The following is a 27,665-nucleotide window of genomic DNA, read 5'->3' on the forward strand; positions in this document are numbered from 1 at the left end:
TGGATCGTCATCCCCCTAGGGACCTCCCCCGGGCACAGGCGTGGCTGCCCGGCCTTTTAGACACACTGGGCCTGGTGGATTGCTGGTGACTAAAGCATCCCGCACAGCTGCAATACACCTTCCACTCGGGTGCCCATGGTAGCCTCTCGCGGCTTGATTACATCCTTGTCCCGGCGGCCTATGCTGGGAGGGTGGGGGAGGTGTGCCATCTGGCGCGGGGTATTTCAGATCACTCCCCCTTGCTGTTACATTTTGATGTCTTCCCGAGGGGGAGGGCAGGGTGGCTCCAATCAATGCATGGTATTTGCGCGACCCCACCATTCGGGCCGACTTGATCAAATCCTTACAGCGATATTTTGACGAGAATATGGGGTCTGTCCCTTCGGCCATCTCCCTGTGGGAGGCTTTTAAGGTAGTTCTCAGAGGGGAGGCCCTCTACTTTATTTCCCATGCCCGGAGGCGCGAGCGGGAGGAAGTGACCCGGGTGGAGGCCGAGATTGCGGAACTGGAGGGTGACCTGGGGAGCGGGGTAACGGATGCCAAGCTGCATGTTCTACACCTCAAGCAGGCGGCCTATAGGGCCCTCGTCACGGAGGCGGCCAGGGGCCTCAGTAGAGAGCAGCAGGGGCGATTGTATGATGTGGGTGATAAGGCTGGCAAATTGATTGCGTGGTTGGATAAGAGGGAGAGAGCGAGTCGTGTGGTTCCTTTGATTGAGAGGATGGATGGTGCGTGTGTCACCGAGCCGGAAGCCATTGTCTCCTGCTTCGCGGATTACTTCCGCGAGGTGTACTCCCCGGTTTCCCCCTGCTCGGAGGAAGATTCCCATGCCCTGCTTCGGGACATCGCGCTGCCCTCCCTTACGGTGGAGGACAGGGATTTGCTGGACGCTCCTCCCACCTCGGACGAAATAGCCCTGGCTATTCGCTCGGTTGCATCCGGCAAGGCCATGGGCCCCAATGGTATCCCCATCGAGCTTTACAGGCTGCGCCCGGATGTACTAGCGCCCCACCTGCGCGCGATGTTCCTGGCGGCCCACTCGCAGGGTTCCCTCCCGCCGGACCAGCGTCTGGCTACAATCGTGGTGATCCACAAGGAGGGGAGACCCCGTGAGCGGGTCACATCCTATAGGCCGATCTCGCCCTTGAACGCGGAGCCCAAAATCCTTGCCAAGGTGTTGGCCAACCGGTTGGTCGGCGTGGTGGGCGATCTGGTCCACCAAGACCAATCTGGCTTTATACCCCACCGCAACACGGCTCTTAATCTGCGACGCTTGCACGGGGTGCTTGCGCGTGTCCCGTTTGTGCGGGAGCCGGCCATCTTGGCGTCCTTAGACGCCACCATGGCGTTTGACACGCTGGAGTGGCCATACATCTGGGCGATGCTGGCGAAATTCGGATTTGGACCGGGATTCATCAGCTGGGTCAAATTGTTGTATTCGGGCCCATTGGCGCAGGTGGTGGTGAATGGGCGAGTCTCGGCCCCGTTCGCGCTGGGGCGGGGCACGCGTCAGGGTTGCCCCTTGTCGCCGCTCCTGTTTGCACTGGCCTTGGAGCCCTTGGCGGAGTGGCTACGGTGGCACCCTTCTATCCGTGGTCTCCGCTGGACCCCCGAGCATGAGGACCGCGTGTCCCTCTACGCCGATGATATCCTTTTGTATCTCGCCTCCCCGCGTAAATCGCTGATTGTCCTGGTTGATGTTTTGCGCTCCTTCGGTCGTAACTCAGGCCTCGTCATCAACTGGGCGAAATCCTGCGTATATGTGCTTTCCGGGGAGGCTCCGGCCCTACCACGGGACTGCCCGATCCAGATTGCCTCCCAGGGGTTCCGGTACCTGGGTATATATATTACTCTAGACCCGGAGGCCCGCTATGAGCGGAACTTGCTACCCCCCCTCCAGCGCTTGAAGGAGGACGTTGCGCGTTGGCGGCGTCTTCCGCTTTCGCCGCTTGGCCGAGCGGCCTTGTTTAAGATGATGTCCTTGCCGCGCTTTCTGTACGCCCTCCAGAACACTATGGACTTGGTTCCGGCGCGCTACTTCCGTGAGGTGGAGAGCCTCCAGCGGCGCCTGTTCTGGGACGGGAGGCCGCGCATTGCTCTGGCTAAATTGACGCTCCCGTGGTACGATGGGGGGGTCGCCCTCCCGGACGTTAAACGGTATTACTGGGCCTCCCAACTAGCTGCAATTAATCATGGCCTTTACGGGCCCGCCTTGAACCCGGCATTTGAAATGGACAAGATGCTCCTGCCCGGTGGCGATTACAATCGAGCGCTCTACTCTGGCGCGCCCGACTCCCGTCTGACGGGACCGACGCGTGTCATGGTGCGTGTCTGGCACGCGGCTAATGCAGCTATGGGGTGGAAGGACCGTTTGACCCGGGCGTCACCGCTATATGCGTCTGAGAGGTTGGGCTCCCTGTGGACATTGAAGGGCTTCGAGAAGTGGGACACGATCGGAATCAGCACGGTGGGAGATCTCTGGACGAGGGGGGGATTCAAAACTTTTGAGACGCTGCAGACGGAGTTTCAGCTGCAAGGCAGTGAGTACTTTCGGTACCTACAAGTCCGCCACGCGCTGGGCTCCGTCTTTCCGGATGTCGCGTCCATTCCGGAGTCTTTCCCCCTGGAGGACAGAGTGCTGGATGGCCATGTCCCAGACAGCACAATCTCCCTGATATATAAAAAACTGATCAACGACAGATCGTGCCTGCTGACTAACCTCCGCGAGGCCTGGGTGGCCGACGGGCTGGAACTGGACGACGAGGATTGGATTTCCGCGGTGGCCTCTCCGAAGGAGGTGGCCATCCCGGCTCGCCTTCGCTTCGTCCAGCTTAAGATCCTTCACCGGGTTTACGTGACGGGGCCAAGGCTTCTACGTATGGGCTTTGCTGGTGACGGATTGTGTAAGCGTGGCTGTGGTGCTTTGGCAACCTTCATGCACATACTGTGGGAGTGCCCAAAGGTGGAGCGATTCTGGCGTGGTGTGCATGAGGTTCTGCGTGTGGTTACGCGTGTCGCGCTGTTGCCTGAAGCGAGGAGATGCTTGCTGAATGTGTGGGAACCAAATGATTATTCGGTCCCGCAGACGCGGTGGGTGACTCTGGGATACATGATAGCTAAGCGGGATATTGCTCAATTGTGGGGATCCCAGAGGCCCCCGGCGGTGTTGGCCTGGAAAGAACATATGGATTGGTGCATGTTTCGTGAAAAGGTGGTGTATGTGGCGAGGGGTAAGCCTGGGGCGTGGGTGAAAATCTGGGGCCCCTGGAACGCCTACCGTGGGGATATTTGTGAGCCGCCACTGCTACCGGCTGCCTCGCCAGCTCCGTCCCCCTAGCCGCCCCCCTCTCTCAGCCGTGGGCACGTGGTTCCCCAGTCCCTGATCTACTCCCATTCCCCTCTTCAGAGTTTTGCTGCTGGTTGGGATCCCCCACTTACGGAGCACGTGCCGTCACTTTGGATTGCGGGTTGCCTTGCGGGTGTGGTTTTTTGTGTTGTTCTGTTTTGATAAAAGGAAACCGTATTGTGGGCTTGGGGTTATACGGCCTGCGCTATTGATGTCTCCTGCTTTACCAATCTGCACCGCCAAGAGACTCTTACTGTATGTATGTCATATGCTTTTGTCACTCTAGCGGCCGGCCGGGTGGTTGTAGGCCCATAACTGTAACCTTTTCAAAATGCAATAAACGGTTTCAAAAAAAAAAAAAAAAAAAAAAAAGATTATATTTTCCAATTCTTTCGGCCAGCTCGTTGTTCCAACATTTAATCAAGGGCTTATTATTAGGTATCTTTTTTTTTCTCATACAGCTGAGCCAGCAAGTCCAGTGTGTTAGGTGTTGGGGCTCCTTCCCTTCATTACTCCGAGCACTTGGTAAATGTATGCTGTATAACACAGTGGAATGGTAAATTCCCTCTGGTTTTTTTGTGGGAAAATTGGTTCCACAATGTTATTCCTTGTTCTGTGGGGTTTTACTCGTGTTTGCATGGTACTGGGGCACATTTACCAGTTGGGAACAGTAAACCGTGTCCCTGGTACTGTAGAACATGGAAGCCCAAAAAGAATCCACTACAGTAATCCAGGATTGATAACACACATGCAGCCACGATCAGGGCATGCATTGGTACAGGGAGAAAAGGGAATGCCCGCTTTATCTATGGTAGGTTGTTAAAACTGGGACATTACATTGACTTGGCTTGTGAACTAAATAAAAGCTTATGTCAATCGCCATTTATACTAGGCTTTTCATGGAGGGTGACCATAATATTAATCCAGTTGCCATTGTTCCAGTGCTCATTGTGCTTACAAAAAATGTAATTTCTGTTTTATTTGCATTACCTGTAAAAAAGTTAAATACCGTCCAACTCTGGACCTCATGAAGACCCTCCTGTGATCCGTGCACTGATTCTGACAACTTTGGGTCTAACCCGATGATGGCGTGCGTAGCCTCCGCCTAGGATGAGGCATGCGATTCATTTTGATAACGGTTGCATAGAGATATTAAAAAGCAGGGCGGATGAGTGTGAGCCTAGCGGTGCCCACACAGGCAAGTTCTAGCCTCGGTGTTAAAAGGCTCAGATCTGTCTGCCTGTACCCCATCTTTCAAGAAGGATCGAACCCCGCTCAGTTCAGTGCCTGCAGTCACGGCCTTCCCAACCCATTGATTAAAGAGAAGTTATGATCAACTATATCAAAGGCAGTGGAAAGTTCTGAAAATATTCCCATTGGCATCCACCAGCTGCCTAGGTTTGCCATGAGTTCTTGTGTGGCTAAGAGGAGAGCAGGCGGTGCACCTCCTCCTGGGTGAATTCTGAATTGACACTCATCTAAAGCATTCATTCTCCCCTAATAGCGGGAGAGGCATTCTGGATGCAACAGTCCCAAAGCTTATAGACTTTTTGGAACATTTCTGAATAAAGTTATCAATCAACAGAAAAAGTTAACAAGTGCACGCCAGGCCAGGATCTAACAGAGACCCAGATGTTATTCCTTTTAGTGCTGTTTCCATTGTCTGCTTCTTCAGTGTGCTAAAATAATGCCTCATTTGGGGAGGAGGGTCCGACTGTTCTCCAGATCCTCATTCTCGTTTACAAGAAGATCTTGGGATAATTCGATGTCCGCATCTATAGCTTGAGTTTTAGAGTGAAAATACTGAAAGTGTATCACAGAAATCTTGTGAACAAAGCAAAGAATATGCTGCAAATTTGGGATTCACAAAGGCATTTGGGATCAAAATCCTCTTTGGTGTGAATTTACTTGCATCCTCCCTATATTTAGCTAGACAGCCGGACTGTGCTTTAATGAAGCCAACTGTCTGGTAAATATAAAACTAACCTCCTCCCGGTTGTGAATCTGCCAACCTCCTTCTGCTGGTCAAGACCATAAACCCACTGTCCAAGACCTGGTTTTTCAGAATTAGCTCACATAGTTCACCTCCTAGTAGTTATTTTGTTAATAGTTCTGTAGATTAAAATCTCCCAGTATATGTGTAAATACATATGTAGATTACAATCACCAATATATGTAGATACTTATGTAGATTAAAATCACCCAGTATATATGTAAATACATACGCAGATTTAAATTACCCAGTATATGTAGATACATATGCAGATTTAAATTACCCAGTATATATATAAATACATAAATGCAGATTAAAACACCCAGTATATATGTATGCAGATCCATATGTTGATTAAAATCATTCGCCGCTATGGCCATATTTGATTGTGGGTGAGTGGCTTTTAGAGTGTGTCCATTTGTTGAAGGATGTGTTCTGGGGGTGGAGCCTATTACAAGGATTTATAGTGAATTGCCCCTGGTGGTGGGCACAGAAGCACATTCGATTTACATCTGGGTCACTTCCTTGTGTTCACTTGAAGCCCTAATGTTCAAATCTGGTCTTTTATGAATGTTTGATTCTTCTTCCATCTATCTGTAGGTAACGTAAAGCAGTTTGTGCTCTTCCTGTACGACTCCATCATCCTACAGTATATGGATACCTTGAAGCTGGCCGTCCCATCCCTCATCTACACGCTTCAGAACAACCTGCAGTATATCGCCATATCCAACTTGCCCGCTGCCACCTTTCAGGTAAGCCGTGCCCTCCGTCTCTCACAGGGCCCCCGGGTCAAATGTGCTTCATTAGTAAATTTAGTCTGTGTTCCAAAAGTGGGAGAGTTGCGTATTTAGATGTAGGAAGTAGCTTTCTAATTTCAAGTACCCTAGAATTTACACATTGTATGATGGCCTGGGAATCTGTAGCCATCATGGAATAGTACATTTTAGGGTACTAGAATATAAATAACTAGTTACCACATCAACATTTCTACAACTTCTTGGGAGGGTGTACAGATGGTAAATTTTAGGGTAGCCATCAACTTTCACACTTCTGTTTCCAAGCAAATCTATAAATACGTTGCCTAAGTAAGGAGGTTGCCATTAGTAATCAAACTAACTTTAGACAAATACTGCACAAAATTGCCATTTAAACAGTAGTAATGGACCAGAGTCCACGTAATCCTCAGCGTTGTCCTTTATATCTGTGAAGCCACTCTGTGCTCTGCAGTATGACACATATTTGTCTGATAATCGCCCAGCTGGGTTGAGATGGTCTATCGGCGCAACGGAGCACTAAACGACGGGAGATCCAAGGAAAACAAATAACATGGTGGGATATCCAGTAAAAACGGGTAGCGTGGTTAAGTATTTTGAAGGGAAGAGATGAGCTGAGCCCAGATTGCCGGACAAACATCAATAAATTTGTTTCTTGTGTTTTTTGGTCCTCCTAGTTCGAGAAATGTTGTAATTAGCGATTAACTGAAACTTTGGGGGGAGCTAACGGGATCAATCTATTTTGACCCACAAACCACTGAAACAAAAGAATAACCCTTTTATTTCCCCCTCGCAGTTTGAGTGAATCACTCCATACATAGCAGTATATTTCCCCCAGGCAGAAAACAGTTTGGGCCACTAAGAACAGCATTTTCTGTTTTTTTTTTAAATATTATTACTTGTGTTTTTTATCAACTGCGGCAGCTGTTGCCCATCCGGCATGTTTCGAGTTGTTAATTCTCACATTTGAGTTTTTATTGTCGCTTTAGATTTTCTTTTGGAGGCTCGATGTTTTTTCTTCAAGTCTTATTACTTTTGTTTTCTCGGTCATGTATGTCTGTACAAAAGAGCCCGATGGATAATGGGCAGCCACATCCTGCCCCCCTTTTCTGCATTTTTGCCTGCCCTCTGTTTTTGTTGCCCAGTGGGTACATCTAGTGCCGACTCGAAGACTTGCTACAAATATGGTGTTGCTCCCTCAACAGCCTAGACTCTGCTGGAACGGGGGTACACCCAAAGTGTACCTCATAAATTCCAATTATGGACAGACGATATTGGACTATTCATGAGCCTCTTGCACACAAGATACCATCCCTTGATTTCCGAAGGCGCCATGAGTGTGGCTTCAAGGGTCCATTCACATAGATTTTTCAGATACACTCATGTTGCAGTATGAATCGTGCATCATCGAATAACATCAGGAAAGACTATGTTGAACTCCTTCCTTATTTTCGCTGTTACTTAGAAATAATTGAGTCCGAACCGGAAGAGCTAAAATCTCCATCCTCCTCTTCCATGTCACCTCAACTGCGCAGTATGTTTTTTTTCATCAGGACGAGGCCACAGGCTCAAGGTAGTCCTTGAAGAGCACCCCAAGTGTGTTGGCCCAGGCCTTTACGGGTCCAGTGATGACGCTGTTGGGGCAGTGGTTCTTGAAGGTCCGGCTGCGCATCATCAAAGTGAACACCCTGGGGCACAGCTTGTTCCACATTGAGCGGTTGATCACGTTTCGGCAGGTTATGTTATTTGTTAGGATGCCTGAGGATAGCAAGGGAATTCAAATTTGTGCGACCGTAGTGGAGAGGAAAGCTCGCTATGAAACCTAGAAAGAACTCTGTCTGATCCTCAAAGGATCTCGAATAGAGGATTGTATTCCCTCCTGCATCGTAGGAGCGAAGCTGAATAATGACTGACTAGCTGCCCCGTTTGGTTTTTAAGTTGTATCTCTCCACATTAGGTAGCTTTCATGATCCCATTGTTACCTTAAAAGAATCTTACTCTGACAAGATGTTCTCCATTAGAGGTTTGGGATCTTAAGTCATCGATCTGGTATTTGAATATTTTATTGCGATTTCCACATCGGTTATTTGCAGTTTATCATGACCATCTGGTTTTCTTGGCTTAACTTTAGGCAAGTTTGTTTCTGATTTCACTTCCTGCCATTGTTCCGATAACATTCCAAGTGAGACAGGCAGACCAGCAAAGACAACAAACTCTGAAGTGCTTTTTTTGGATATCAGATCACCATCAATGAGACGAAGTGACCGCAGTGAAGACACGAATTCAAAGCACTTTCAAGCAGCTTCAGACCACTTTGCCTCCTCAGACATCAGCTTCATCCACATCATTTTTTCAGCCTGAAATAAAACAAAAGGAGGCAAGTCTCCAGCTCCGCCTCCTTTTAAGGAACCAGGTTACGTTTGTTGCATTTATAAGTACACTTACGCTAAGCTTCTTGGCGCTGAAAGGGTAACATAAAATAGCAGACGTCTTTGGCATGGGAATGCTTGGTCTTTTGATTGAACAGCAGCCCGTTAATTGCTCTCTTGAAATTTGCCAAGTTGGGTTTTGCCCAAACAATCGCACAGGACATCCATATTTTCACTACAGCAAATGAGAACGACGTGGGATAGAATGGATTTTAATCAACCCTCTGCAGGGCTTTAGGCCCTTTCACATACCAATCACTGTTGCAATCAGTTGGCATAATGTTTGTCCTCCTGCATCCTTGATCCAGTTGTCATCGATGACTCCTTCTGTTTGGAAGGACTTTATGATCACAACACCGCCATCAAGGTGGAAATCTTCATTGATGGCCCAGTTGGTGTGGAACAAGCGGTTGTCATCAAGAGCACATATCCTGAACAGATTTTGGTGGCCCTGGAGACACAAAGGAATTCTTGTTCAAAGACACCCAACAAACATTCTGTTCTGTATACAAAACCAGGAGAACAAAAATTCTTACTAAGAAATAAACCTGCTCAGATGCAATCTCTGACTGTACACCTCTTACCAGGATCCTTAGTCCTTCCCTATGGAGTTCATTAATATGGACTTATCAATTTCTACTGCCTTGAATATATGTTCAGAAGGTTATGGGGAGGAACGTATCATTTGGTCTCTTCCTTATATTGGCAGTGGCTGACGTTACATCTTATACAAAGGTTATAAGGAATGCTGCAGACTTGCTCAATGTCCCCGGTAGATCAACAGTCAATTTTACGACTGTAGGATCCTTTACCGAGCCTAAATTTAATGGTCCTTTACTCCGAGTATGTTTGGGGTGACAGCCGTGATGGATACATGATTATAAATCTCCTCTCGTGAACACACTGTTTGAGATAAAGTTCCTGCAGATTCTGCTGTGGTTTTGGCAGCAAAAAAAGAAGAGCATTTTCCGTGTCTAGAAACCTTTTGTCAACAGTGCGTGGATCCGCCTAATTGGAAACAGCTGGGCACCACCAGCACCTGAGCCTCAAAAGGGAGTTCGGTTGCAAAGTCTTGGTAGACGGGCATGAAAGGTTCCTCAGGGCTAAAATGGTGCAAATGAAACCAACCTCTTGTTCGTTATGTGGTTTCCGGCACTTGAAGTCTTTGCTGAAGGTCAGATGGTTCCAGCTGCACAATGAAAACGCAAGTAAACTCCATGGATCCTCTAGTCGGGGACAGTGTGCAGAGTTGTCACCCATTGGATATTCTGGAGTCTGACTAAGAGGGTTCAAACTGGTGGTTCAATAGGACTTCATCTACCTGTACACCTACGCAACACCCTTTTTTGGACCATGGGTATGCTTTGACTTGTGTAATATAGTATTAAAAGCTGTCTGGTTTGAGACAAAGATGACTTTAGCAAAGATTTTCGTGTGAGAATTGAACCCCTTTTTTCAGGAGGCTGAAGCCCTCGTATATGCAGCATCAGAGACACCAAAGGCCTAGGTGCTCCTCTGTAAGAGTAAAAGGTCCAGTTTCTCCTCTGCTGAATCATTTGTGAAAACCCCAATCCAGCATCCTGGAGCCCAGTGACTACCATCTCTCCGCATTCAACACCCTAGTGTGAGTGAAAGCCTTCAAGATAGTCAAAGCTTACAGGCAGCCTATGCGATATTTGAGTGCTTGCTGTTACCCATAATATATAATCGGGACATTGCAGTTTAAATCCATACCACTGTAGGTGCCCTGATATAGCACAGTTTCAGGTACTAATGACCGGTTGTGTGCTTTGCAAGTGCTAAGTGTCAATAACTCAGGAGGCTGCCACTGTATGGTAAGGAGGAAGTAGAGGGAATTCACAGTTTCGATCAGAAAGCTGGAATGCACTCACTGTGCACCTGAGTACACGGAAAGTCTTGACTGCAGGCTTAAGATGTACTCTGAATCTAAGATCTATCAGGTTAAAAAAAATAAAATCGTCCAGCATGAACTCCATGGAGCCAAATATTTAGCTTTGTAGGGTGAACCACCATCACTCCTACACCTACATTCGAGTACCATCTTCATACAAACTATCTGTGGTTTTGAGTCATGACTTGTCAAGTTACAGGTTATCAATTTAACGTGCCCTCGTTCAGCCTGCAGGCTCCTGAAAAAGATATCTTGTGCAGTGGTAGCTGCTCACCTCACTTAAGTTTCCGCTATACCCCATTTCCACTGCACTACAGAGCTTATGTATTTCAGTCTTTCATACTACACTCCGGATCAAGTACTCCCCCACTGTAATTAAGAGAGGTACTCCGCCTCTGTACTTCAGAATTACCCTCTGTGAATGCACACCGAAGTGCTGGTCTACCCACGTTGGTGCGACAGAAGTAAGCTTGACATAGCAAGGCATTATTAGAAAACCCTATGGTCTAGTTATTTGTGGTTCACCAATGTTTGCTTTCAGGTAAGCATGTGTAGAAGCTTTCACATATTTATGCAATAGTCAAATTTATGTAAATGTAATGCAATTTTCCACTACACGTGTCGGCCCCTCCTGGAATTGAAGATGACATCTGCATTTGGTCAACTTGGAGCCTTTGCATCAATATTTATATATCAGTAACTGTCAAAACAAGCGGATTACTTTCCATCATGGGTAAACCTGCTCAGGTTCTAATGGACCATGTGGTAGTGCAGCAAGCAGGGCAGAGTGTGTTTGCGTGTGCTGTGCCAGGAGGCGCTGAGATTATGGTGATTGCTGGACCTTCGTGGATTTTTCATGACGCTGTGTCACCTGGCGGGCTCCCTCTATTCCCAGACCAGCAGATGTCATCCGACCAATGAGCGGCGTCTTTGTCAGAATGTGGTTCAAGGCATGGTTTGACTGTGGTGGATCTTTACACCACCGCAGAGAACGCTCAATGTTGTCTTTTGATTTTCTGCCATGGGGCTCAGTGGGGGACGTGTTCTGCCTTCTGTGGAACTCCAGTCTCCTTCATTCTTTTCTGCCTCTGCCACTGCTTCCCCTAGTTCTGTAGAAGGTCATTAAGGACAGGCTCGGCTCAGTCTGATAGCCCTAGACTGGGCTCAGAGGGGCTGGTACTCTGAACTGATGGACTCTGTTCCTCTGCACTCTACTCCACCCTCCTATTATGGAGGACCTGCTGTCCCAACAACAGTGCAGAGTTTTTCATCCAAACCTGCACAATCTGCTCCTCCATGCATGTAGATTGAGCAAATCAGCAGAATGGTTTTGAACTGCCTGAAGAAATGGTAGAAGTGATTTGTCGGCTTGTCATCCATCCTTCATCGATCTATTCTGGCCTATGAGCAAAATGTGTGGCCTTCTATGAGGGCTGTTGGCTTATTCCACTGTACACTTTCTGATGTACTTTTAATTGCTTTGTCCTTGGCTCGGCAAGGTTTTTCCATGGGCACTGTTAAATGGTTACTTTCGATCATTCCGGATTTTTTTTGATAAGCCACTCTTGTGTACGTCACCAGGTGTGATGCATGCTTTTTATAATTCTACTTGTGCTTCTTTATGCGCCTTCTCTTATTCCACAGTAAGGCCTTAATTTGGTTCTTACATTCTTGATCTGCACACCTTTTGAACCCATGCACAGTTGTTATTTAGGGTAGCTGACCTTAAGTCTGTTTTTCTCATAGCAATCACTTCGCCACACAGCGTCAGTAATCTGCAGGTGCTGTGGCTGAAACTATGTGTACCATCTTCTTCCATGACAAGTTGGTGCTCAGGAATCGGGCATCCTTTCTTCCAAATGTTGTGTCATCCTTGCATGTGTGTCAGTCCATCATTCTCCCCGCTTTCTTCTCTTGGACAAATTCCAAGAAGGAGAGGCTTCATCAGATAGATCTGAAGAGAGCCCTTAGTTTCTATAGGGATTATACTAAGTGCACGGTTTGAAAGACTGGGTCTTTGTTGAATTCACACTTACAAAGAAGGAAAGGGCAATTCAGAAACAGACCTTATTGAGATAGACCATCCACCGTATCAAAATGTTCCTTACCTTGGCAAGAAGGAGCCAAGGCCGCCTCTACATCTTTGGTTCCAGTCCTAAACATCTGCCAGGCCGCTGCTACTTGGGAGTAAGTCCACACCTCCATCGGGCACTATTCTATGGACTTTCAGGCCCACAGACCGAGCCATTTTGTCCTTCCGGTCCTGCAGGACTTCTGGTGTAAAGTCCACTCCTCAGACCCACCACCTTTTGGGAGTACAGCTTTAGTATCTGTTCAAAAGGTGCGGAATCTCTGGCGCGCCCGACGCTCGGCTGACCGGCCCCACGCGTGTCATGGTGCGTGTGTGGCACGCGGCCAATGTGGCGATGGGGTGGAAGGATCGTCTGACCCGGGCAACACCACTATACGCGTCCGAACGGTTGGGCTCCCTGTGGACTTCGAAGGGCTTCGAGAAGTGGGACATGATGGGCATCAGTACAGTGGGGGATCTCTGGACGAGGGGAGGATTTAAAACGTTCGAGATGCTGCAGACGGAATTCCAGTTGCATGACAGGGAATACTTTCGGTATTTGCAGATTCGTCATGCACTGGGCTCCGTCTTCCCTGACGTTGCCTCCATCCCGGAGTATTCCCCCCTGGAGGATAGAGTGCTGGATGGACACATTCCTGACAGCACGATCTCACTGATCTACAAAACACTGATCAATGACCGCTCGGGATTGCTGACTGCCCTTCGTGAGGCTTGGGTTGCCGATGGACTTGAGCTGGACGACGAGGACTGGACCTCTGCGGTGGCCTCCCCGAAAGAGGTGGCCATACCGGCCCGCCTTCACTTCGTCCAGCTCAAGATACTCCACAGAGTCTACATGACGGGGCCAAGGCTCCTGCGTATGGGCTATGCTGTGGACGGGTTGTGTAAGCGTGGGTGTGGTGCTTTGGGGACCTTTCTGCATATACTGTGGGAATGCCCGGAGGTGAAGCGATTCTGGCGTGGTGTGCATGAGGTCCTGCGTGTGGTTACGCATGTGGTGCTGCTACCCGAAGCGAGGAGATGCCTGTTGAATGTGTGGGAACCTACCGACTACTCGGCGCCACAGACGTGGTGGGTGACTCTGGGATATATGGTGGCCAAGCGTGATATTGCTCAACTGTGGGGATCCCAGAGGTCCCCGACTGTCTCGGCCTGGAAGGAACATATGGACTGGTGCATGTTTCGGGAAAAGGTGGTGTATGTGGCGAGAGGTAAGCCTGGGACATGGGTGAAAGTATGGGGCCCCTGGAACGCCTACCGCGGGGGGATTTGTGCTCCGCCGTTATTGCCCGATCTGTCGCCTGCCCCATCCCCTTAGCCGACTCATCTTCCTTGTTCCGGGCATTGAGTTTACCCAGCCCTAGTCCTGATCTCTTCCCCTTCTTGATACTCCCATGGACTGGTAGGGTCCCCCTTCTAGGGGAGCACATGCTGCTATTTTTTGATTGTGGATTGCCTTGTGGGTTTGTTTTTCTGGTTGTTCTTTCAGTTTAAAATGAAACCGTATAGTGTGGTCCAGATGGTGTGGCTATCAACGCTGTTAACTCCTGTGCTTCTTCCTCAGCCGCAATGCACGCTCTACAATGTGTATCATATGCTCCTTTTGTTCACTAGCGGCCGGCCGGAAGGTTGTAGGCCCATCTTTGTAAATTTTTTTGTGTTTTGTAATAAACGGTTTCAAAAATTAAAAAAAAAAAGGTGCGGAATCTGAGGTTAGAATAATCCATCAGAAAAACAAGTTACTTTCCTTTGGTAACGTGTAGGGTTATGAGTCAAAAACTCCTCCTTAGTTAGTTTGAAGTAAGAATAGTCAGAGTACTTTGATAAGTACAGGGTTTTGTTTTATTTGTTAAAACATAAGAAGTTCTTTTTCAAATAGACCAGCATTCAAATTATATCCTTGATTTTTTTTTTTATATTATTTCTTTCTTCACACTGAAACAGAGCTAACAGCCGACACGTGTTTCACCCAGTGGCTTCTGTGGGAAGAACCGTGTTGGGATTATTCCTGGACCACGACCTCTCCGAACAGATAAAAAAATTCGATCTGCTTTATCGTGAAGAATTATTGAATATAAAATGCCAATGCTACCTCGAATTCTAAGCCTTGAAAAAGCCCTGGCCCAATTTTAGCCACTGGATGAAACATGTGTCGGCTGTTAGCTCTGTTTGGACAAGTGCGTTGCTTGTTCTAGCTCTGTAAATGGTTACCCGGGTTTGACCTCACGAAGATTGAGGTGGCGAGTACCTACCTCAACACTAAGAGTCATAAAGCACTCTTTAAAACCCCGGTCCTGACGAAAGCCTCTAGAGGATCCAAGAGGCTGAAACATGTTGACCAACACCAGTGCGTCAGACCAGTAACTTGGTCTACATACGAACAACTGCATTTTTTAATTTCCCATGTCACTCTTCTTTTAATAAAACTCACACTAGTAGCGACATGAGGAATTTTATTTTCACTTTATTAGAGTTCACAAACCCACCCTCTTTTCATTTCTAACCACTACTGAAAAACCAGTTGGTCTTCCTCCTGGCGGAGGTCAGCATATTGACTAAGGAAAGACCCAATGATCATGCTGTTACAGTACACCGTGGCGGAGAATCAAGATATACTGCCCTTTTGCCAGTGTACGTATATGAGGGTTTTTTAAGACGGTCCACACGCGACTTAAGACCCTGGCTACACAGGACAAGTGGTCCCTTTTCCCCCCTTCTTGATTTTTTGGCTCTAACCATTGGAAGCCGAATGGATCACAGCTTCTCCTTCCCTCCCCATTGATTTTTGAATGATTAACCAAGCAGCCACATTTTGCACCAGCAGGAGTTAATGAAGGGCATTTGGGGCAGCCAAATTGATGGCATTCCCATAGTCAAGTGTTGACTGTTCAAAGCATTTACTATTGTAATATGTTAAACTGAACCCTTGACTGTTAGCAATGACCTGCAGGATGCCTTTGGTGTTTAGCTTGCGCAATTCACACTGTGAATGAACTATATTTTACAAATCGCTAAGTATTGATTTTTGTTAAGTATTTGACCCTTTGATCATTTTGAGAGTAGCGCTCTTGCTAGGCATTTGTGATAGTTGCATAAGACATTTCACCTTTGTGTTCTGTGCAGCGTTCACGGTTATGTTATTATAACTTGTGTTAATATAACTTATAAAGCGCACGTTAACCAAAGGTTCCTGGGTGCTAGAACAGCTAAGCTGATCAGACACTCGGGGGAGGGGGAGGTGGGGGGGGTGAGAAAAATGGAGGAAAGGTGTCTTCAAGTCAAAAGTGCAGAAAGATTTCTAAACTGGTTCTTCAAGCGGTCATTGGCTTCGCTCTACCTGGACTAGCAGATAGCCTCACAGCTCCAGTGCCTTTTTCTGGCTCATGCTGCGAGGATCTCGGAATACTTTCTGGGTTTCGGTGCCCAATCTTTCTTTATAATTTTTACTTCCGGATTGAATATTTTGTACTTGTATTCAATGTCTTTAAAGTCAAACGTAATGTTTTCTCCACAGTGTGTCATCTGAGAGGAAATGTTTCATTAGAAATTCATCTCTTTGTCAAATGTTCCTCATGTGGAAAGAATAAAGCTTCTGTTGACTCTCGCCCTGTTTGTGCTGTCTGTTTACCTGCCTGACACTCAATAAATGAGTGTGAGTTTTGTCATAAAGCAACAGAAAGTTCTTAAGCACAGGGAAGGCAGTCACCCCAGAGGGAATCTTGAGAAGCTGGGAGCAGAAGAAGCACGGGGAAACAAGCCAGAGATGGGGTTCTCTCTGCTGATACCAGACCACCTTGTGAGAAAGACTGCCACAGAGGGAGAATGAGAAAGAGGAGGCGAAAAATCATTGTCACCACCATTTCAGACACTCATGCCACACCTGGGAGCACCAGTTGACGTTGAGACCCGAGTCAGCATGACTTGTTCACCATCAATGGGATTGACAACAGTGCTACCGACATTGACCTTTGCCTTTTGGCCCCCACTCAACCAATGTCTCCTCTACTGATGTTGAGGCCAATGCCGACAACATAACCACTCAGCGGCAGAACTTTCACACTCTATACCTGTGTCAAGACTATTGATTCCAGCAGACAACCCTGGGCAAGAAACTTTCTCCAAGGCCTGCAGCTTTTCTTGTCCTCCCATTCCACCCAAGTCCGTCTAGCCTCAAGGTTCAGTGTTGGCGCTAAGAGCTACTTCAATGTCACCTCTTCCAGCATTGTCACCTCAACCAACTTCTCCAAGACAGCCTCCTCCTCTGAGGCACAAAGGAAGATCTCCTTTCATCTCACCTTCAATGAGTCATTCAACTAACTCCTCTAAGTCTTTTACTCCAATATCTCTGGCAGCATCACCCATGAGATCATTACCTGTGGATGACATTTTAACTTTCTAGGAGGAGTGGGGCACAAAGTTGATAATCCAGCTGCAGGCTATACAGACATCGGTCTCTGTGATAACGTAGGGCTTCTCCAAGATCTACTGTACCCTTGGTCTCTTGTTTTTCAGAATTAGCTGAAGAGCAGTTTTTTACACGAGCTGCAATTAAGGTAGCAGCTCTACGGCTCCTGAAAAAATATAAAGCCTTTGAACAACACCCGGTTTATTTGATCGAAGACCCGAAGTTGGATTCAGTTATTGTATGGGCTGTCAGAAATAAAGGGGCCTCTGCACCGAAAACATAAGTTCCATCAGAAAAGGAAAGCTAACGACTTGATGCAGCGTGAAGAAAGGTTTGTGGTACTGCAGCTGTGACTATTAAGACTGCAAGTGCTCAGAACCTCTCAAGGAGGTACAATAGAGCACTTTGGGAGTCTCCTGTCTACTTTTGCAGATGACCTCCCAAAGGGGAGGAGACAATGTTTATTGGCGATAGTTTAAAGAGGGGCAAACTGTTTCCAACCATCCATCTGTGTAGGATTGATTCTACAGATCTTGCTATTGCAGAGTTTTGTCTTGGCGTTGTATTCAGTAGAGCATCCTAGCTAGGAAACATTCCTGGTGGAAAACCTGTGATTGGAGGAAAAGATAAACATTTACTAATCACAGTACAGGCGAAGAATACGAGACACCAACCCAGATTAAAGGCTTTTTCCTCTCAGTTGCCCTTCGATCCTTCTGGTCGGACACCGCAACAACCTCATCAGTCCCAGTACCATTGTAGAGCCAGTCGAGGAGCAACATTTGTTCACAATTCACACACTGAAGATCCCACTCCCCTTCCTCTGTTTGTCACTGTGGTGGGCGTGAGTGTATCACACCATCCGGAGGGTGGAGGTTGATAACCACTGACAGTTGGGTCTTGCAGATCATTCGAGGCGGCTACACCATCCAGTTCAAAGCTCCGCCTCCACCCGTATCTCCAAAACCGGTGCCGAAGCCTCATTTGCTGCAATTAAGAAAGAGGTAAAATCTCAACTCCAGGAAGATGCAATAGAACCCGTTCCTCCATCTCAAAGAGGAAACAAACTCTATTCCAGATATTTTGGGACTCCCTAGAAAGGCCCCAAAGGGTAATTCTGCCAATCCTTGAACTAAGACAGTACATCAAGAAATAAAAGTTGGGGATGTTCGCTCCGCATCAGATATAGTCCCAGCTTATGAGAGGAGACTGGACAAGTTCTGTGGATCCGCAGGATGCTTACTTTCACATACCAATGGCAGTAATGCACTGACATTTTGGAAGATTCATAATAGGAAAGGCTCATTATCAGTAGAGAGTTCTTCCTTTCAGACTGAAATCTGCGCCGAGAGCATTTCCCAAGGGCATGTCTACATGTATCCACAACTGGACAAATGGTTGATAAAGGCATGGTCTGCTCATCAGGCACATTTAAACTTCAACACCACGGTCAACTTATTATGAAACCTAGGCTTATGCATCAACCTCAAATAAATCTCCAGTACAGCGTCTTGACTATCTGGTAGCTATTCTTCACACTCGAAGGTAAAGTGTGGCCTTCGGAGGAAAGAGTGTGTACCATTTTGCAAAAATGTCAGATTGCTGCTGACACCCCATCCAATGGCTCAACAGATGTCATCCCTGATCTGATCAATGATGATATGCATTTTTCCTGTCCCCAATGCCAGGCCTTAACATGGAACTGTTAAAATACTACCTAGAAGATTAGTGGTCCCTATCTAAAGACGAATGGGAAGACAAGTTGGTTCTCATGACAGAAGTCAAGCAGTCTCATGTTGGTGTAAGAGGAGCCGTCTCTTTAAGGGCACTCCTTTCCATCAGGATCTGCCTTGTCGGACTATTGTGACTGGTGATGAGATGCTCACCTGCAGGATCCTGCTGCGCAAGGACTGTGGTCAGACAGGCAACAACTTTACCGCACAGCCGCCCTGGAGCTGAGCAGCCCCTCGAGCCTTGAAAGCATTGCTCCATCTCGGACTTAGAGCGCGATCTTGATACAAATGGTCAATACAACTATCTAAAGCACTTTCGAAACAAGCAGGGGATCTCTCTTACCTGGCTTAGATCTGTAAGAACTTGCACTTTGCGAGTTCCCTTCCCTGTCCGGTACCACTTCCCTTTAAAACCCTCTGTCTCGCCCAAGCCCCCAATATAACTGTCAATATCAACCTTTGAACCGGGTGGAGTAACAATACTTCCAAATGTGATAGTGAAAGTACTCCCTCCGCTCTCTCCGGGGGTCCAAAAAGATTATTAAAACTATACAGTCGGCATGTTATCTTAGGTTAGTTTTATTTATATAGCGCATTAATGCCCTGAGGCGTCGAAGCGCTGTTTTGTTTCAGCTGCGAGTGTAATCAAGACTGCCGGAAGAGTTACCAAGATTTAAATTACCAGGTCTTTACAGCCTTTCTGAAAGAAAGAAGACTGGATTCATTTTTTATGCACAAAGGAAGTGTATTCCATACTTTGGATGCTTCCATCACAATGCTCTTTCCACCCCATGGTTCTTTTTGAAATCTGGGCAGTATCAAGAGGCTGGCAGTGGCTGAACAAAGTTTCCTAGCTGGAACATACTGCTTGAAACTGTGGCTCAGAAAGGCCAGGCCCAGATTGTGGATTGCTTTGTAGGATAAGTAAAGTACCTTAAAGGATATTCTCTGTTTAATGTGAAGCCAGTGTAGATCTTTTAGATTTTGAGCCACTCAACAGAATTTGGGGATTTTCCGTAGGAGTCTGGCCGCGGCGTTTTGTAGTACCTGGAGTTTGTTTAAATTGTGTTTTCGAGTGGTCAGAAGCAAACTGTTACAGTAATCTATTTTAGACAGAACTAACTCTGTAACCAGGGTTTTTTGCAGGTTAGGCGGTATGAAATGTAGGACTTTTACAATTATTCTGCGGATGTTGAACATGGAGGAGGTGAGTGTATTTACTGGATCTGTAAAATTAAGTGTAGTATCAATGATCACTCCTAAGTTTTGTTTCTTTTCCACTGGAGGGGGAACTGGACCCATAGTAGTTGGCCAGACTGCAGGGCCCCAAAAATGTAATTCTGGACCCAACAGTAGGACCTCAGGTTTTTCAGAGTTCAATTTAAGGCAATTTCTAGCCATCCAATTATGGACAGCTATCATGCAACTCTGAAATCGGTTTCGGCATGCACAAATTCGGAATAATCAATGTTGAGTAGTATGCAGTTTGGGTCAGACCGTATGCCAGCAAGCATCAAGAGTGTTTTCCAGCCATCTTTTTCATACTCTTCGCCAGATGTCAACATGGGTCTTCATTTTCCTTAGTCATTAGAATGGAGACCAAGTGACGCATTCTGATGTGAATTTCTCGTCCCTGCTCCAGTGTGTTAATTATGTGTTTTGGAATCTCTTTGAAATATTAGCACAAAGGGATAGACCCATCTCTCTTTCGCTATCTGTTCCTCAGTTCGCCTGTGATTTTCAGCCAAGATCCCCCTTTGTACAGTATGGTTTGGACTTCCTCGATAGTTGTAGCATCGAGTTTCTTTGCCTGGTTGGTTAGCCTGTCCCAGGATCCTATCTTTCATTGTTGATGAGGCCAATTTTACTAGTATGTCTCTCGGGTGCGCTTCTGGTGCCGTCCGTCCTTGAGGCTCCTTTTTTGTGGGGTCTCTTTATGTGGATTGAGAAGTCCATTTTCTCTCCCAGAATGTCTTGGACCAGTGGCTGACAACTCTACTATCTTGTCTCCTGCATTTTTGCACATGTTCCTTCCTCCTAGTTTTTCTCGTCAAGACCTGTCTTCCAGATCGTTTCATTTGTCACTCGGCTCTCTCATTTCGTCTGAGAGCTCTTCCGTTTTCAGTCGTGTTGCTTCGAGAGCTGCACCGGTAGCCTTGCTGGAGCCTTCATTTGCACTCACTTGCTCTCCAATAGCTTGGATACCACAGGAGATGCCTGAATGCCATTTCCATTGTGTGATGTGGCGAGCCAGTCTGTGAAAGCACTGCTCAGTTTCTCTTGGAGATTGGATAGGCATCTTGATAGCGTCTTTTGTCAAGGCTGTTTATTCCCCTTTCTTCGTTCCTCCTGGTTGCGATCGAGTTTCAGACTCCACGTCCTTTGTTGCTTTTTTCCTTGTAGTGCCTCCTTCTAGCAAGACACCCGGTCGCGTTAGTTGCCCTGATAACTGATTTCCTCGTGGGGTGTTTTGTTTCCGCTGTTGTTTGCATTAGTGAGTATCTATTTGCTCAGTGAGCACCTACAAAGGAGTTTGATCTGCTTGATCCGAGCTAGCAGCCTCCCCCCAGAAGATCTGGTAGAATCTAAACACTCAAAGAAGCTCACTGAAGGCTAATACATGTTTAATCCCCCAAAAATCGCAGTCAGCAAAAAATTAAAAGTGCAAATTCATCATTTCAATGCATCATCTTTTCATTGTCTGAGCCGTTAAGACATACAATGCTAAATTTACTTCCATTTTATCTTTCTTTTTTACATTTTCTATAACGCAGCAAGCTGAGGATATAACATGGTACACCGTGAAACTTACAACGAGCAGATGCCTACCCCTTCTTGTGGGGAGAATGCAAGTACACCCTGTAACTTAGATACAGTGACGTATGGTAGAATGCGGACTTCAGTAAATATGTAGTTTCACACTTGTCTATGCCAAGTTCAAAACGAGGCTGCCCTTACTGGAGCAGTCCGGCTCAATGCGTAATGTACAACACTGAAAACAAGATGGCAGAAGGTGTGAATGAGCAATAATAGAAAGGCTATCAAGCACTTCATGCAGGGTGAAGAGTGATTTCACATGGATTTTCGTTCTTCATGAATCCCGGAAAGTCTTTGAGGACCGCTTTGTGTCTCCGTCACCCCGACCAGAATTATGTGGATTTCCTTGTTTCTTGTGTATAGTCTGTGTGACTCGGGTGGGTGCCTTTAGAGGGATAGTTTCACTTCTTGTCTTTTTGGTTTTTTAATTCAGGCGTTAGTTTAGGATTGGAATCTTTTATTTTATGCACCTGTCTTTGTTCAAATTGTGCTGTTTGTAGCATATAGAATGAAACGCAGATAAGTGGCTGTCACTCCATGTTTCTGAGCTGTATTGTCTGAAGATCATACCTTAGCTTATGGCTTTTCAAAGTTAATGTCTGCACTACAGGCAGTGCAGTGGCATGCACTGATTGTGGGTCTATGCATGGTTGAATGGTCATGATATGGTCCATCTCCTTTTTCATGATTCAGCTCCTATATACATGCTTTTCGGACAGCCCAGTGTGAAACTGAGAACAGGAGCGTTGGGTACAGTGCTTATGGGAGGACATTGATTCTAGAGGCACCTGTGTGTACAATGATTTTTTGTTTTCGAATCTTGATACCTGATTAAAATTCTGATTCGCTCCCAGTGAATGAGGGTGGCTTAATGGTGGTGCCTCTTGCCCTGGACAGAGGCTCCTAGTTCAGCTGCAAGTCTGTGGACCACTCCCTAGCTATGTTCATTGGAGAGTGAGTTGAGGGGAGCCATGCTTCCGCAACCGCAGTGGGAGGTGGGCCAGTGGTTCAACTGCAGGTGGCCAAAGGGCCTATTAAGTGGCTTACCATGGCCCTAGTGGGTCATAGCAGGGGCATCCATCACAGAAAAGTGCTTCGATGTAGAGGTGGCACTTACTGCTTTGACACCAGAGGAATCTGAAGCAGTAAAAGTGTAGCAAATCCAGGATTTTCGGTTTCTACTGAAAAGCATATATTGCGTTCTGTGGTGTTTCATCAGTTCTGATCTGTTCTAATTAAAAACTGGAACCCAAGTTATAGGTAAGTACTTGATGATCTGTCTAGTAACCCCCCTCTCCTATTGCCTGCGCCCTTTGCTCACCTAGCCTGTTCCCAGCACTTATTGTACTGACACCTTTGTGTGAGCAAAGGAGGCGGCTATTACAAGTGGTTCAAAGAGAGTTTATCTAAAGTGTACTATTTTGGACTCTGATGTTAGAAAAGGCCTTTCAAGAAGTTCATTGTGGCCTGGCATGGACTCCAACTCTGTATTTTTCGAGTCAGATGGCATTTCTCTTGGGTAATCTCACCACCTCATGTTTTCACACTGCCCTTGTGTTGTACTGCGTATTGACCCGTATCAACCAAACATGTACCTGAAATGAACGTCTTGTGGCACGGTGAGATGTTACCAGTCCAGCTGCACCAAGTTTGTTTCTGAGGCTTTGCTGCTTTTTTGGAAGTCACTTCATTTAAAATGCATAATCCTAGTGGGGTTTTGAGTGCATAGCGTGAATAGTAGCTCTGCAGCTGAGGATCATGTCTCTGCCTGTTACCGTTGGCTGTTTTGTTTTCCAGGTCACATACCAGCTGAAGATCCTGACGACCGCCATCTTTTCTGTGCTCATGCTGAAGAAGGGCCTGTCCCGGCTGCAATGGGTGTCCCTGATGCTGCTCTTCACAGGCGTGGCCATCGTGCAACTTGAACAGACCGGCAGTAAGAAGGTACAGGCTGCAGACCAGAACTATCTTGTGGGCCTGGTTGCCGTTATTGTCTCGTGCCTCTCGTCGGGCTTTGCAGGAGTCTACTTCGAAAAGATCCTGAAGGGAAGCTCGGCCTCAGTCTGGCTGCGCAATGTTCAGCTGGGCATTTTTGGCACCAGCCTGGGACTGCTGGGAATGTGGTACAATGATGGGGCCGAAGTGGCTGAACGTGGGTTCTTTTTTGGGTACACGCCCTACGTGTGGACAGTGATCTTCAACCAGGCATTTGGTGGCCTGCTGGTGGCCGTGGTAGTGAAGTACGCAGACAACATCCTGAAAGGCTTTGCCACATCTTTCTCCATCATCGTCTCCACCGTGGCCTCTGTTTACCTCTTCAACTTCCACATTAACTTGCTCTTCACATTGGGCGCCGGACTGGTGATTGGAGCAGTTTACATGTACAGTCTGCCCAAGCCTCCTGCACTGGCACTGCCGCTCTCCTCCGAGAAAGAAGGATTCCTGCCAAAGTCAGTGCTGGTGAAATGACACTTCTCTCATTCTTCTTCTGAGCTGCTTCCTTCCTTCTTCTCTAGCCACCCTTAACCCTGGAGTCTGCCGCTCACTAACCTCCTTTCATACACCACTACATTCTCCTAACTGCATCAACAGATTAACCTTTCCAGCGTACTAAATCAGTAATCTGTTCTGGAAGGGAAATATTTTCCAAGCCATAGGGGACCTGCTTTTAAAGGTCTCTGCGTTGAGAAGCAGTGGGGCTACGTGGCTGCAAACGTGGGCGAAGCAGGTTCAGGAAGAAACCTGTCTCTGAGAAACTGCTTTGTGCGGAGAAAACGCCTGGTAATGGTTCTTCTAGAGTGACAGACAAAAATCGAGAAAGGGGATGCCAGATGTGAGTGTTTGAGTTTTCCTCCAGTCGTGTCAAATGCTGACATTGGATACTGAGGCTTGTGCCCCCTCGACTGTCCTAAGAGCTGAAGCGCTACCGATGTATAGTGTTGAACCAAGGCAGAGCTTGGTGGCAACCACACTGGGACTTGGCGCCCTCCACTCAGTGCGTGATCTCTGCCCTTCCCAATCAGGGAGGTGGTGCTTGAGTGACAGGCTTTACAAACTCTGGTGAAGGTTTATCAAACTGATAGTTACGCTGACCACAATCTGGCTTTCACAGCCATCCATGAGAAGCTGACCACAAGCCCCTCAAACAAACACTGGCTTTGATCACAATTAAATCCTACTGAAATTATATTTTTCAGTTGTGCTGCTGCTGGGGAGGGCAGTGCAGGAGTGTACATGGTGCCACGCCCACCACATGCAGCCCACAGAATCTGGCAGCCATGCATTGCATGTGGGCGGCCTCTGGGGAGTCTACGCTGGTTGCTCCTGGGTGAATCTCTTGCAGTACTGCCTGGCCAACAAAAGTGGTGGCTGTGTCCCTGGTTAATGTGTCACCACGCCCCTCAGCAAGTAACAGCCAATCATACATAGGCATAGGAAGGAATCCCATCTATCGACCCTCATGCCCTCCCCACCACACTGGCTCACTTGGGACTGGAGCAGGCAACAATGCTGCTGTCCTAACAGAATACAAGAGTTCCTTCCCACACAAGGGAGCTGGAGTTAGTATTTTTATGTTCGGCACATTTGCCCTCCCCACACTCGCCGCCCCATTGCCTCTTCCCTTGCAGGTCTGTATTGATTCCTGGGGCTAAGAGTGTGCTTTTTGAGAGGCAGGTTTCCTGTAGAATGAGTGAGACTGCTGGGCTGTGCTGTGAGTGACCAAGCTGGCACTTGCATTTGTATTAGATGAAATTACTAGAGTAGGTGGATAGGAGAGGAGGGGTTCGTAACACATTTAGGGTGCCAACACTCAGCAACGACACAAACTGACCACCAGTAAGCACTACATGGAGGGAACATATAAATAACATTTCATAATCACAACATATAGAGACCAAGTCACTTAGCAGACCATTGGCAAGAATAACAAAACACACCCACCCCAAAAAGACTACAACTAGGAGAAACTGGCACATGAAGACACACTCTTGTACAATCATCCAGAAAATACATAGGAGTGAGAAAAATAATTACTCTCCTCGCCGACCCAGGGTCCCCAGAGAGTAGGACTGAGATGCATCCACATAATCAGACTAGAAGGGAACTATACTCTGAAGTAAGAATGCATGTGGCAGACTGGGAACCATACAAAGAGCAGGGCTGATGAAACTGAAAGACAAGCCCATCCAAGAGAAGTGGAAAACATACTGGACTGTGGAGCACACATAGAGCTACATGATGACCAGAAAAAAGGGGACTGATGGGAAACACACAACCACGGGGACAAGGGCCGTAGAATGATTAAATGAGGAAAACACACTAAGCGAACAGCTGGAAGATCGTAAAATTTGAAAAAGATGATTCACACAATCCTAAAAAGATAAATGTGGACATTTCTCCCGACTATTTAAAAGCCAGAAAGTGTTAGGACTGAGGAAATAATACACAGTATGCAGAGGCCAGAAAAGGACAGGGCTGAAGGGACCACTTGCACAACTGGCCTAGGACAAGAAAAGGAAAGAGCACATATAACGTGAAGTCACAAAGCCAGCTATAGTGTAAATAAAAAGAGGCTTGAAGAGAGAAGATACACGTTGCAAGGACAGAATACAGCCTGCCTGTGCACCATAATCCACCTCAGCTGACAGCCTGAAAGGCGTAGAACTGAGGTAGAACTGCACACACAGACACCCACACCACTGCCCTACAGCCCCTTCACTCCCCATCTAGCGTGCACCCCTCTCCATGATAAGTCTCCAGTCAGTGCTACGGAACATCTCCATCCCCCCCGGGACCCTCCTCCCGTCACTCACTTCTAGTTGAGGCACCAATGCAGAAAATCCAGGAGCGGCTACACTGGGGTCGTTTGTTCTTTCTTTGGCAAGCAGCAGAGGTTGCGGGCACCTCCACTCGAATCAATCAACAATCAATGGGGTCTGTCTGTGGTTATTGTTGGCGGGGATGAATAATGTTCAGTGTTGGAATTGTTTCATTATGGATACTTGTGCCAACACCTTTCAGAAATAAATTTATTTCTATTTGTTAAAGAGTCAAGTGTTGCTGCTTTTACAAGGGACGGTATGTTTAGTTTTCAACCCAAGTGACCAACAGTACACTGGTGAGGTCTCTCCTAAGGTTTCAGTTGCCCTTCATCAGCAGATGCTGAGGGAGGCTCTCAGTCACACCGCCTGTCAATACCTTTGATATGTATGGAAGCTACAGAGCACTACCACTGGTTTACAACAAGTTGAAGGTCTTTCACCATTTCAGACCATTACTCTTGTGCCTTCAGGTCTTTCGCTATCAACTCTGACTGGGCTGTCTTCATTCATTACTGTCTCAGATCATAGCAGCTTGAAGGCTGTTCACATCTACGCTGTGCTGTCTTCATTGATTACTGTCTCAGATCATAGCAGCTTGAAGGCTGTTCACATCTAGGCTGTGCTGTCTTCTTTCTTTACTGCCTCAGATCATAGCAGCTTGAAGGCTGTTCACATCTAGACTGTGCTCCATTTATTCATTACTGTCAAAAATCATAGCAGCTTAAAGGCTGTTCACATCTAGGCTGTGCTCCCATTATTCATTACTGTCTCAGATCATAGCAGCTTGAAGGCTGTTCACATCTAGGCTGTGCTCTCTTCATTACTGGCTCAGATCATAGCAGCTTGAAGCCTTTTCACAATCTAGGCTGTGCTCTCTTCATTACTGTCTCAGATCATAGCAGCTTGAAGGCTGTTCACATCTATGCTGTGCTGTCTTCATTCATTACTGGCTCAGATCAAAGCAGTTTGACGACTGTTCACATCTAGGCTGTGCTCTCTTCATTACTGGCTCAGATCATAGCAGCTTGAAGGCTGTTCACATCTAAGCTGTGCTCCCATTATTCATTACTGTCTCAGTTCATAGCAGCTTGAAGGCTTTTCACATCTAGACTGTGCTCCCATTATTCATTACTGGCTCAGATCATAGCAGCTTGAAGGCTGTTCACATCTAGGCTGTGCTCTCTTCATTTTGTACTGGCTCAGATCATAGCAGCTTGAAGGCTGTTCACATCTAGGCTGTGCTGTCTTCATTCATTACTGGCTCAGATCATAGCAGCTTGAAGGCTGTTCACATCTAGGCTGTCCTCTCTTCTTTCTTTACTGGCTCAGATCATAGCAGCTT

The 27,665-nt window shown here is 47.0% G+C and overlaps 1 protein-coding gene across 1 annotated transcript in view; it reads left to right on the forward strand.

Annotated features, from left to right (window-relative positions):
• The window catches only part of SLC35A2 (solute carrier family 35 member A2), a 121,386-nt gene extending 94,838 nt beyond the window's left edge, over positions 1-26,548 (forward strand). The window contains exons 3-4 of the mRNA XM_085629708.1: positions 5,940-6,091; positions 23,298-26,548. Coding sequence (XP_085485834.1) covers positions 5,940-6,091; positions 23,298-23,969 — 824 coding nt within the window. The 3' untranslated portion in view covers positions 23,970-26,548. The remainder of the gene's footprint in view (positions 1-5,939; positions 6,092-23,297) is intronic.
• The last annotated feature ends 1,117 nt before the right edge of the window (positions 26,549-27,665 follow it).

This window comes from Triturus cristatus, chromosome 10 (assembly GCF_964204655.1).
Source record: "Triturus cristatus chromosome 10, aTriCri1.1, whole genome shotgun sequence".
Classification (NCBI taxonomy): Eukaryota; Metazoa; Chordata; class Amphibia; order Caudata; family Salamandridae; genus Triturus; species Triturus cristatus.